Consider the following 12,426-nt stretch of genomic DNA (forward strand, 5'->3'; position numbering starts at 1 on the left):
AGGGGCACTCAGAGGGCACAGCGACAGTACACCCCACCTGGCACCACTGTACTGGCAAATTCCAGCCCGCGGGATTGGGCCTGCCAGGACCGTAGGCCATGTGGATTTGAAAGCCTGGGCCTCCCCTGGGCCTGGGCCCCGTGCTGGCAGCGGTGACTTGCTGCTGGCCTCGTGCTGAGGCAGCTGGTGCCCTGGGGCACTGTGGCCGGCGCCTTCCTGCCAGGCATGACCTCTGGATCACTCGGGCCTGGCCCAGCACCGAGCCTGCGTCAGCACCGGCCGCCTCCAGGCCTGCTCTTGAGAGGCTCCTCTTGCCTGCCCCCTCGCCCACCCTCTCACCAAGATGCCCCTGGGAGCCTGTCCCTTGGGGCGTGGCCAGACCATGCCCTGACCTCTGTCCCCTCCTCACCCGGCTCAGGTGAATACATCAAGACTTGGAGGCCCCGGTACTTCCTGCTGAAGAGTGACGGCTCCTTCATTGGCTATAAGGAGCGGCCGGAGGCCCCTGACCAGACCTTACCCCCCCTAAACAACTTCTCCGTTGCAGGTGCGTCTCCAGGTGGGTGGGCCACAGGTCATGGGTTCAGCATGGCTGGCCAGTCGGGGCCCCTCCTCCAGGGGTATGGCCCTCCCTCTGCCTGCCTGTCTCCACGGCTGCTGGCCTGGTGTCAGGTGCAGACTGGGAGAAGGGAGCACCCAGAGCATTGCCCCCTCCATCCACCCAGGAACACCCAGAGCATTGTCCCCTCCACCTGCCACAGCAGCAGTCTGAGCCTCTGTCCTCTAACCAGGAGGCAACTTTGACTCCCACTCGGCCAATCACAGGCGATCCTCATATCCCCTGACTCCCCTGTGGTACCCAGGTACTTCCCGCAGGCCCCCAGCCACTGAAAGCTTGGTGGGCTCCAAGCCCTTGCCTCCTCCTTGCTGCCTTAGGCTCCACCTCTGCCTTGCTCTGACTCCGTTGACCCGATTATCTCCAGGCCTTTGTCCTACCTCCTAAGAATATTGTAAGGATGCTCCACCCCTCCCCATCTCCACTGCATTCCTCAGCACCCAGCTCCTGGCTGCTTCTTCCCCAGCCTGGTTCTGATGTCTCCGTGGCCTTGTGTGCAGAGACCCAGCTCTCCCTTGCCCTGTAGTGTCTCTCTGTCATGCCCACTCTGTTTAACTCGTGGTTGAGAGCACCCCCTCCCCCCCAGCCCTTCTCCCAAATCCCATCTTGTGGGGGGACCCTGCTGCCTCCTTGGCCATAGGCTAGACGTCGGGCCTGGCCTTCCATATCCAACTTCCTCCCTGGGGCTGACCGGCCTCTGCCTCCCCAGCTTCCCCTGATTCTAGCCTCCATTCTTGCTCATTCTCTTCACTGCAGCCCTGTGGGGGTGGGGTGTCTTTAAATCTTCCCCATCCTTCCCCTACTTAAAGCCTTCCATGCTCTTGACTTCTCATCATGGCCCCCTCCAGTTGACTCCTCACCTCTCTCCTCACACCTCCCCCACTAGTGGGAACAAAGCATTTGCTATTCCCAGGTCACTGGGGTCCGTCTTTCCCCTCCCTTTGGACAGACAGGTTCCCTTTGCCCTTAGGGTGCAGTGCAGAGATGCTCCCTCCTCCAGGAAGCCCCTCCTGATCTTAGGCTGGGTTGGCCACGGTCTCCTTTCCACTCACACTCTGGGCCTTGAACCCCTGTGGGAGGCAAGACCAGGCCTATCCCGGTCACTCAGGTGTTCCCAGTGCTGCCTGGCACAGGAGTGACCACAGTTGGTGACTCGGGGCTGTCTCCTCGTGCTCTCAGCTCTCCTCCTCTGCCTGCAGAATGCCAGCTGATGAAGACCGAGAGGCCACGGCCCAACACCTTTGTCATCCGCTGCCTGCAGTGGACCACGGTCATCGAGAGGACCTTCCACGTAGACTCTCCAGACGAGAGGTGAGTCTGGGTCCGTGCGGCTGCCTTGGGACCAGGGCAGCGCTTCTGCACCTCTGCTCGGCCAGGCCCGGGAGAGCGGACTTCGCGTCTGCCGATGAGAGGTTTTGAGGGGGTCTTGGCTGCAGCTGTGAGCAGACTTGTCGGGCTGGCTTCAGTGTGGCTGTCCTGTCTACAGATGGCAGTGGGCTGCGTTTCAGATTTATTTTGGAGGGGGCCACACCTGGTATGCTTAGGGGCTGCTCCTGGTTCATAGAGATTATATCTTTAAAAGATTGGTCTAATAAAATTAAGAAATCTTGAGTGTTTACTTAGACAGGAGACAGCAATGCCCATGAAAGCTCTCCTCACTTCTGCCCCCACTCCCACCCAAGCTCAGTGCTAGTCTCGGGGTCCCTGAAATGCTCCCGCACACACAGACACGCTTGCACGAGACACCTCTATGTCCGTGCCTGATTCTAGCACGAAAGCTTATTGTATAGGAACCGTTTTGAACTTTTCTTTTTGATGTATCTGGAAGAATGTTTTGTTTTTGTTTTGGGGTCACACCTGGCAGTGGTCAGAGGTTACTCCTGGCTTTGCACATCAGGAATCACTCCTGGTGCTTGGGAGATCATATGGGTGCTGAAGAATCAGACCTGGACCAGCTGTATGCAAGGCAAATGCCCTCCCGGCTGGACTATTGCTCTGACCCCTGGAAGAATCTTCACTGCTTTGTAAAGATAACTCATTTTTTTTTTTTTCCAATATGAGGAGGCACACCCAGTGCTGCTCAGGGCTTAATCCTGGCTCTTTGCTCAGAGATCACTCCTGGCAGACTGCAGGGTACCACAGGCGGGGCTAGGGATTGAACCCAGGTCAGCTGTGTGTAAGGCAAATCCCCTCCCTGCTGTGCTGTTCTCTGGCCCTTGAATGCTCTTTATATTTTCGGGAACTTTAACTCTTTGTAATGAATTTAAGCAAATGATTTTTTCCTTAGAACTTCACTTTGATAAACACTCCATTAGCCCGTCTAAGGGAGGACCTACTATCCAAACACCCCTAAAATTGTCCTGGAGAACTCTCAGCCACGATGGTAATGCTGTGTGTCCAGTGCCCTCGAGAGCAGCAGTAGTCACGGGTGCCAGGCTGGAAGTTCCACATTCTCATTCCCAGAGGCTAGTGCTCTGGAAGCATAGACAGGCCTCACTGCCAGGCTCAGACTCCCCGACGCAGACTGTGGCAGGCCCTCCAAGGGAACAGAGCTACCATCTGAGGTGGCCTCAGCATCCACGGCCTTTCTGAGAAAGCATATGGACACTACAGGTGCCTCTGAGGACTGGGCAGAAACTGGCCAGGAGAGGTGGGGTGGGGCGGGCTGGGGACACGAAGCGCAGGTGCCAGGGTTTGGAGGTGAGGCAGCCTCCCGTCTCTGGCTTCTGTCCCAGAGACTCAGCACCCGGGGGCTTGGAAGAGGCCTTGGGTGCAGGGTGGTCTCAGGAAGCCCTTCAGATAACGGGGAGCTGACAGATACCCTGAGACTCCTGCTTTCCCTTGGGTATGGGGAAGAAGCATCCGTTAAGACTAGGGTGCCAGACAGCCCTTTTTAACTTCCCCATGTCAGACCACCCCTCAGATTCCTGCCCACAAGGGCAGTGCCCAGGGCTGCCCTCCCCACCATGCCCCGCATGAGCCATGCCGTGCTGCTGATGCCTTCAGAGACGGAATGTGGCCTGCTCGCTAGGCTCAAACCTCGTCTGTCCTCCTCTCCCTGCTCCTCCCCACCACCTCCCCCCCACACACCTGCCAAGCATGTCAGGCTCATAGTCAGAGAGGGGCAGATCCGTGTGTCTGTGAGGGTCCAGGTATCCTGCACCTGCGTTCAGCATGTCAGCAGGGCCATGTTTTGCCTCGTCTGGCTGTTTCAACTTGCATCTCATTTGTTGTCTGTAACATTTTCCCCTTGAAAATCTTTAGTCTTTAGTGGGCCCTTCCAAAAAATAGTGAAGACTTTGGCCTCCCAGTCCCTGGGGTCACTGTCTCAAGTGCGGAGGTTGCTCGGGAGCCCCACGGGCTGCATTGTGCACTTCAGCCTGTTGCCATCCCCTGGCGGCCGCTGATAGGCCGGGCTGATTGACTTGTGAAATGTTCCATGCTGCCTTCGGTGCTGGTCGCTTGGTTCCTCGGGGTTTTTGGGAAACTGGCGTGCAGGTCTGGAGCAGGGCAGGCAGGCAGGCTGGGTCTGCACAAAGGCCCCTTGGGTTTGTTAGTGTATGGCCCTGAGAGCATGGACACCTAGGCGCTGGGGCGGGCGGGGTCTGGCTGCCCCACAGCAGGGCGGTGTGCCTGGGCGGGTTCACGTGCGTGCTCCTGCGGCAGCTGCACCCCGTAGTGTGCCTCGCTCTCAGCGAACCTAACAGCGTGGGCTTGTTTTCCTCTGGCTGCTTCGTGACTGGTCTGTGTAGATCTTGCGTGACTTCTTACCCTGCTTTGTTTTCATTCGTGTTGCCTGTCTACCAGGGTAGCAGTTCCTGCTCCTGCATGGCAGGGGCATAAATAGGGGCTCAGGTAGCTGGTAACTCGTCCCCGCCCCCCCTCCGTCCTCAGGCTCCCTGGGTCAACTCTTCGTCCTCGCCTGTCCAGACCAAGGGGAGAGAACAGAAGGGGTATGTCTAAAGGGGCTGGGCCATCACCGCGGGTGTCCTCCAGTTGCAAACACCCTCTTAGCTTGGAGGCTTAGGTTAGGGAAGGGCCCACCGCTCTCAGTGAGTGCTGGGCTGGGGATACTTGGCTCAGCGTCCCTCCCAGCACACTTGATCCCGTTGTGGGGAGCAAAGGAGGGACCCCATGAGGCGCTGCCCATGCACCTGCGCCTGTCAGTACTGTTTCTCTCGCGCCTCCTCCCCATAGCAGCTGGACTTAAGTCAGTAACCGGATCCTGTCCCCCACATTGAACCTTCCAACCACTTCTTGTGAGGTAAAGGATGAAGACTCGGATCCCTGATGTGGTGACACGTGGGCCTGAGGGGTCAGGCCTGTACTCACTGCGCCCCTCCTCTTTGCTCCCGGCAGCTGCTGTGCCCATAGGCGGCTCAGGGCCCCCTCTTGCCCATGGCCTTCACTGGCTCAGCAACCTGGATTCCTGGCCTTCTGACACTTTCCAGGCTGCCTTCTCCCTGCCTTTACTTTGGTTTCCGTCATGGCTAAGGGGGCTCCAGGGTTTTCCCCTGCTCCTGCCCGCCTCATGCCCAGAGTGAGGCCTGGAACGCAGAAACTCCACCTGCATTTCCTGCCACCACCCCCTGGGCACTCCGCCAGCAGCTGCCCAGGAGCACTGGCCGTTGGCGTCTCCTTTCACCCTCATCCCTCTATCACCTTCCCCCCTGCGTGCTGCCCTGCTGTCATGACAGAGGCTGCTTGGGGCCCCCCACAGACTGTGTCTGTGCTGTGCTCTGCACCCATGAAGAAGAATGTGGTGGGTGACTCCTCGGCCCTGTGCCCCTGTGAAGGGGAGGTCTGTGACACGTCTGGTGGGGACAGGGCTTTCCGGAGCCCGTCTCTCTGCGCTTTGGCCTCACCTGGTGTAGACGAGCAGAGTCATGATTGTCCTCACAGCCCTGCTGCAGCATAAGGGAGCCTCTGGGGGAGCCCAGGACCAGTTCTGGGGGGCTGATTTCCTCCCCTCTCCCGGGCCACCAGCCTGTGGTGTCCTGAGCCCAGCCAGAGCCTTCCCATGGGAAGCAGTCACCATGGCTTCTCTGGACTGGGGGGAGGGAAGGCGGGGGAACAGGCCTGCCTCAGTTTCCCCATTGGCAGTACCCCTCTCACCACAGAGAGCCTGAGGCGACCACACTAGACTGAGAAGAAGGGGAAGAAGGTTGTGACCTCCGGGGGCTCTTGGAGAGGTGGGAAGCTGCTCGCTCCAGACTGAGGGCTCCCCTCTGCCCCAGACATCATGTTGCAAACACTCCAAGGAGCATCCTGGACACAGGCCCTTGCTTTTCCTCCGGAATCCTGAGTGCTGCAACCTTGCCACCTCAGTCCAGTTGGAACTGGACTGGGACTTGTCAGCCGCTGGCTGGGCGGGCCCCGGGTAGCAGGCAGAGGGGCTTGTCTGTCCTGCAGCCTGCCCAAAGTGGAGAGGACTTGCGTGCCCCGTTGTCTTTGTTGACGTCAGAGGCCAGGCTCTGGATCCCGGTGCGGCTGTCCCCACGCTTCTGTTCCAGTGGCTACTGACTTACTCGTCTGCTCTCTCCCCTTCGGACATGTGCTGGCAGAGAAGCCCCGAGCCTTACCCCAGTACGCATGTGCTTCAGGACCGACCACTTTCTCTTCGTCACAAACTTGACGGCTCCCTTGGGACATCAGTTCTTTTTTTTATTTCCCCCTCAATTTTTTAACCTGTGGCCTCACATCCTAAGTCAGCATTTTAAGCCCTTGCAGGGGCCTGGGGACAGCCCAGTGGGCTGAGCATGAACTTTGCGTGCTTGTGGGCTCCTCGGCACAGCGTGGTACCCGAGCGCAACCCGCAGCAGCCCCAAGTTTGGAGTAGCGCCTGGCACCCAAGGTGTGCCCCCAAACCCAAAGATCACCGATCACCGTAAGAGTCTGTTGCGGGCTGATGCAGTATACTGTGGAGTGTGGGCCCCTCCCCCCTTGGCACAGCCCTGAAACCTGTGCTGTGCTTGTTCCAAGGAGGCCAGAGTTCAGCCCTGTTGGGAAATGCTGGCCCAAGGCATTGGGATTTGGGGGACACCCGCACAGCTGTGCTCTCCTCCTAGTATCCAACAGGGCCTGTGAACTCCTTCCCTTCCGGGGATGAACAGACATAGGGTGGGGGGGCGACTCCCCCAGGGCACGGGCAGCACCAGCGGGCACTGTTGCTCTTTGCCCGCCTCACGCACCTGCCTGAGCTGCCCACAGGGTGGGAGGGGGGTTGTATGGACTGCCCCAGCCTCACTCCACAGGGCCCAAGGCAAATCCTATGCTTTCCTTGGCCTTGTGTTTTAGTGGGTATCTTGGCTCCCCCACTCCATCCCCAGACCCCTTTAATACTGGTGGGGAGGGGCTGATGGCTCTGGGGAGGGGTGTGGGGGGGCGAGGTGGAGCAGACTCTTCCTTGCCCTGCCTCCCTCTCCCCCTCCCAGGGTCAGGAGGGTCCTCCCTGAGTTGCTTGGGCGTGCCAGCATGCAGTCCCTGCTTTGGCCCGAGCCTGTGTGTAAAGGCACACCTGCTTCCGGGTAGTGCCAGGGGTTGGGACCACCACCTACTGAGAGCTGCCACCGGGACCAGAGATGGGAGCTGGGGCCGAGGGAAGCAGACGCAGCGGCGTGGCCACCTGGGTGCCCAGGCTCAGGCTTGGAAGTCCCTGCCCTGGCCATGTGCAGGCCCCAGTGTAGCCCCAGCCAGGGACCTTGGTACCTTCCTGGCGTGCCATGGTGGCAGTAACCTGCCTCTGGTCTTCTGGCACGTCTGCTCGTCTGCTGTATTTGGGGAGGGTGTTTGCCTGTGCTTTTTGAATTTTCTCAGTCTTTTGTGGGGGCTAGAACAGGGGGATGTGGATTTGGACCACTTCCAGAGGTCACTCCTGACTGTGGGGAGCCCTGGTCAGCATGTGCACAGCAAGTCCTGGACTCCAGAGCTGCCTCTTGGGCCTGATGGCTCTCGCCCTCAGTGCACACTGCCTTTCCCACTGCTCGCCTGGCTGTTAGAAGGGAGGTCGTGGGGCTGGTGTGATAGCACAGCGGGCAGGGCGTTTGCCACCCGGGTTCAATTCCCAGCATCCCATATGGTCCCCCAGCACCGCCAGGAGTAATTCCTGAGTGCAGAGCCAGGAGCAACCCCTGTGCATCGCCGGGTGTGACTCAAAAAGAAAAAAAAAAAAGGGAGCTTGTGGGAAGGCTTCTGCGGCTTAAGATGTGGTGGGTCTCAAGTGGGGTATGGAGATCGTGTGTTTTGAATGTTATTCTGCTGTCTGGACACTATTCCTGCATAGGTTTTTCACGCTCTGCAGATAGCACAGTAGGCAGGTATCAAAAAAACCCTGCAGGAACAGAACCAGCATGTTGCTCTTTTCATTGGGGGATGAGGGGGTGGCTCAGTGGTGCTCAGGGCCCAGCCAGCCTCCTGTGTTCTGCAGGGGTCGCTTCTGGCAGTGCCCAGGGCCCTTGTGATATGGGGATGGAGCCGGAGCACTGAGCCTAGAGCACCCTCGCTGGCCTGCTCCTGGTTTTCTCTTTATCTGTGTGTGTCACCCGCAGACTCAGACTTGTCTGATACCCTGGAGGGAGTATGGGGTGTTCAGCGTCCTCCTCGCCCATGCCTGTGAGGCGGTGTGTTCCTGGGGGCCGTGTGGAGTGAATTCATGTCTCTCTCACCTTCCCAGGATGGCTCTGTCCCTCCACTCCCCTCGGAGAAGGCCCCCGCTTTTGATTTCACCAAAATACCTGGAGGGTCAAGGGTGCTTCCCTTTCTGGCCTGACTCAGACTTCCGTGTGTGTCCGCAGGGAGGAGTGGATGCGGGCCATCCAGATGGTTGCCAACAGCCTTAAGCAGCGGAGCCCTGGGGAGGACCCTATGGACTATAAGTGTGGCTCCCCTAGCGACTCTTCAGCAGCTGAGGAAATGGAGGTGGCCGTGAGCAAGGCGCGGGCCAAGGTGGTGAGTGCCGGGGGCGCAGGAGCTGCCAGTGGAGCACCCCCCCCCCCCACGCTGGCCTTGCCCTAGGTATGCAGCCCAGCGGGGCATTTCCGCTGCCCCAGGACCGCTCTGTGCCCTGGGGGTGGGGGAGTCCCAGTCCAGGGGCCCCTCGAGGACACGCAGCCGCTGCTCGGCGCCTCGCCCCGCTCCTGTCTGCCAGCAGAGGCCTTTGATTTCCCCTTTTCTTTGTGAGAAGGCCCTCCCGGGCTGTGGGCCAGACCCCTGACTGCCCCGCTCTCCCTCCCTGGCAGACCATGAATGACTTCGACTATCTCAAGCTCCTGGGCAAGGGCACCTTTGGCAAAGTCATCCTGGTGCGGGAGAAGGCCACCGGCCGCTACTATGCCATGAAGATCCTGCGGAAGGAGGTGATCATTGCCAAGGTGAGCCTGCATGCGCCTCCTGCTGCCCAACCCCCAGCTCAGTGCTGTGCGGCCCTATCTAAGGGGTCCCGGGGCCCAGCAGGCAGCAAGGCTCTGCCTGGACTTGCTGTTATCTCAGGGCAGGTTCTCGGCTCCTGCCATCCTTTCTGAGGGCACCTAGTGACCTCATCTCCAGGCTGGGGGCTGCTCAGGGCTCACAGCGTTCCCCCACCCGCCCTCTGTGTGCAGGATGAAGTCGCCCACACAGTCACGGAGAGCCGAGTGCTCCAGAACACCAGGCACCCATTCCTCACCGTGAGTGTCTCCCCGTCTGCTGTGGGGGCCGCAGACAGCCCTGGACGGGCTTGAGGTCAATCCAGCCACAGTGACACATAGGTGGTGGGGGCTGCAACTCTGACAGCAGCGCTGACAGGCCCCTCGGGAAGGACAGGAGCATGCCCCTGCCCGTGGGAGTTGACCTAGGGACACAGCGCTGCCAGAGCTCAGGCTCCTGTGAAGCTTGTGGCTGCCGGACCCATCGAGGAGAGTTTACCTGTGGATTTTTTCCAGCTCAGTTACTGCCCAGTCTCCATAGGGTGTCTCAGCAGAGAGGCGGAAGGGGTGATGCATGCCCAGAGGCGTCACCCAGGGTCCTGTGTGGGGCTCACTGTGGCTCCCTTTGAGCATAGTCAGTGTTGTCAGTTGACTGCCTGTCCACCATCTGTCTCTGGGGTCAGCTCCCACTTCCCCCTTCAGGCGCAGGAGGGAGAGGGGCGATGTCTAGAGCATGACCTCGACCTGGTTGTGCCTCTCGCAAAAGATGGCAAAAGATGGTTCCCTGCCCTCCTCCCACTCCCAAAGGACTGAGGCTGAGGTGTGGGGCGCACAGCCCGAGGGAGTGCATGGCAGAATCCCAGTGGACCACTTCCTGGGGTTCAGCTGAGCGCCCGGCCTTTCCCCACCTTCTGCCCTGCTGCCTTTGCTCCCCCAGGCGCTGAAGTACGCCTTCCAGACCCACGACCGTCTGTGCTTCGTGATGGAGTACGCCAATGGTGGCGAGGTGAGCTGTCCGTTAGTGACACACACACACACCCCCTGTAGGGATGAGCTGTGGGCGATCCAGACGCAGGCAGAGATGGGTGTTGTCATCTCCCATCTTTATCTGGGGAAACTGAGGCTCAGGGGAAGTGGCTTGTCTTAGTTTGCACACGTAGGTAGGTAGGATCCACCCAGGGCTGTGGGCTAACCAGCTGGGCCGCAGAGGGTTGTGCTACGTAAGGAAGAGGGGATAGCTGAAGAGCCATGAGCTGGTGTGGAGGCCAGATGTAGAGAAACAGCCACCGGGGCTAGGGCGACAGTGTGGCTTCTGTCCCCACCTGGCTCTCACTGCCTGCACGTGCACAGTGTTCCTGGCCCCAGGGGGACCCAATTCCTCTGTCTACGTGGAGTGTCACATTCTGCCCAGTCCAGGCTGTGGCCACCTCTTTTCCAGCCTTTGTCGCACTGATTGACCTTCCTGTCTTGCCACTTCCTGTTTCAACCAACCCTGCTCGCCCTGTCCTGCTCTCCCTTAGGTGCTGCCTTGCTCATTCCTCTGCTCACTTACCCGAGCTCATCTCCTGTCCCTCGTTTGGGTGCTCTCCCTGTCCCATGCTGGGTCCTGGAGCAGGTGGCACAGGGTAGGGCATTCCCTCTTCTCCCGCAGCTGTTTTTCCACTTGTCCCGGGAGCGTGTGTTCACGGAGGAGCGCGCTCGCTTCTACGGCGCTGAGATTGTCTCAGCCCTGGAGTACCTGCACTCGCGAGACGTGGTATATCGGGACATCAAGGTGAGCATGGGCCCTGGCCATCTGTGTCATGCTGGCTCCTGGCCAGCCACCAGGGGACTCTGCCCTCTCCTTGGGACCACATCCCTGAGCTGGGGCCTCGCCAAGCCTTATGAGAGTCAATGGTCCTGAGCATCCTTGCCCTTGTGGGCTCCTGTTCTGCTCTACTCACATGCTCTGTGGAGCAGTTCCCCCAAACAGGTGCATGTGCTTCACACTGAAGTAGCCCAAATGTGTACTGTCCACTGCCGGGCTCATACAGTGGGCAGAGCTACATCAGGGGGTAGCGCTGGCCTTGCATGCAGCGAGCCAACCTGGTTTGTATCCCTGGCATCACATCACGGTCCCCAAGCCCTGCCCAGTGTTCCCTGAGCACTGCCAGGTATGGTCCAGCCCCACAGCACAGATGGGAGAACCTGTGTCCATAGCTGTGTGAAAACTGAAGACAGTGGGGGAGGAAGGCAGCTTCTCTATTGGGAGGTTATGAAAGATCCACAAAAATAGTTTTTTCTTTTTTCTTTTGTTTTGGGGCCACACACAGTAGTGCTCAGGACTTACTCCTGACTCTGCACTCGGGTCAATCCTGGCTAGCTCAGGGGACCATATATGGTGGCAGGGATCAAGCCCAGGTCAGCCATGTGCAAGACAAGCGCCCTTCTTGCTCTACCATGGTTTGGTGACCATAAAAAAGTGACCCACTTATTTCTCTTTTTTTTTCTGGTATGTATTTCACAATTTAAGAAAAGTCTCAGGCCTGAGATGTGGCTCCGTGAAGAGCATGTGTCATGCCTATGTGAGGCCCCTGTGGTTCCCCAACACCAGGAAAGAAAAACAAAATAGGAAGAAAAATAGGAAGACACGACTGTGCCCCTCACATTGAGGAGTAGGAAGTGTGGCCCAGGGGCCGGGATGCAGCCTGGCTGCCGTCTCTCCCTACCAACCTCACTTCCAGCCTGTCTGGGACAGGTGCCAGGGGGTGGACTGGGCCCAGTGCGGAGCCCAGCCCGAAGCCCCTGATGTGCCAGCTTGCACTGCAGACCACAGCCCTGCCATGGGCAGGGCTGGCACCATAGGACGGGGGTCTATGGAAGCCCTGGGAGCATGTCTCTCATCCACGGGCCTGTCCTGCAGCTGGAGAACCTCATGCTGGACAAGGACGGGCACATCAAGATCACGGACTTTGGGCTGTGCAAGGAGGGCATCAGCGACGGGGCCACCATGAAGACCTTCTGTGGGACCCCCGAGTACCTGGCCCCTGAGGTGTCTGCGGCTGGAGGCCCGGGGAGGAGGCCCCTCAGACCCATGTCCCCCCTCGGGCCCTCGGCTCCTGGGGGGGCCTCGGGTGCCTGGCTCACCGCCCCTCCCGGTGCAGGTGCTGGAGGACAATGACTACGGCCGGGCAGTGGACTGGTGGGGTCTGGGCGTGGTCATGTACGAGATGCTGTGTGGCCGCCTGCCCTTCTACAACCAGGACCACGAGCGCCTCTTCGAGCTCATCCTTATGGAGGACATCCGCTTCCCCCGCACACTCAGCCCCGATGCCAAGTCCCTGCTGGCCGGGCTGCTAAAGAAGGACCCCAAGCAGAGGTGAGAGCTGGCCCTCGGTGGCACCCCTGTCCCACCGCACCCCTGACCCT

General features: G+C 59.5%; 1 protein-coding gene across 3 annotated transcripts in view; it reads left to right on the forward strand.

Annotated features, from left to right (window-relative positions):
* The window catches only part of AKT2 (AKT serine/threonine kinase 2), a 41,391-nt gene that overhangs the window by 26,472 nt on the left and 2,493 nt on the right, over positions 1-12,426 (forward strand). For all 3 annotated transcript variants that reach the window (XM_056135658.1, XM_056135659.1, XM_056135660.1), the window contains exons 3-11: positions 419-547; positions 1,816-1,927; positions 8,410-8,563; positions 8,854-8,985; positions 9,214-9,279; positions 9,956-10,024; positions 10,670-10,792; positions 11,921-12,049; positions 12,162-12,376. In XM_056135658.1, coding sequence (XP_055991633.1) covers positions 419-547; positions 1,816-1,927; positions 8,410-8,563; positions 8,854-8,985; positions 9,214-9,279; positions 9,956-10,024; positions 10,670-10,792; positions 11,921-12,049; positions 12,162-12,376 — 1,129 coding nt within the window. The remainder of the gene's footprint in view (positions 1-418; positions 548-1,815; positions 1,928-8,409; positions 8,564-8,853; positions 8,986-9,213; positions 9,280-9,955; positions 10,025-10,669; positions 10,793-11,920; positions 12,050-12,161; positions 12,377-12,426) is intronic.

This window comes from Sorex fumeus, unplaced genomic scaffold, assembly GCF_029834395.1.
Source record: "Sorex fumeus unplaced genomic scaffold, SorFum_2.1 ptg000122l, whole genome shotgun sequence".
Classification (NCBI taxonomy): domain Eukaryota; kingdom Metazoa; phylum Chordata; class Mammalia; order Eulipotyphla; family Soricidae; genus Sorex; species Sorex fumeus.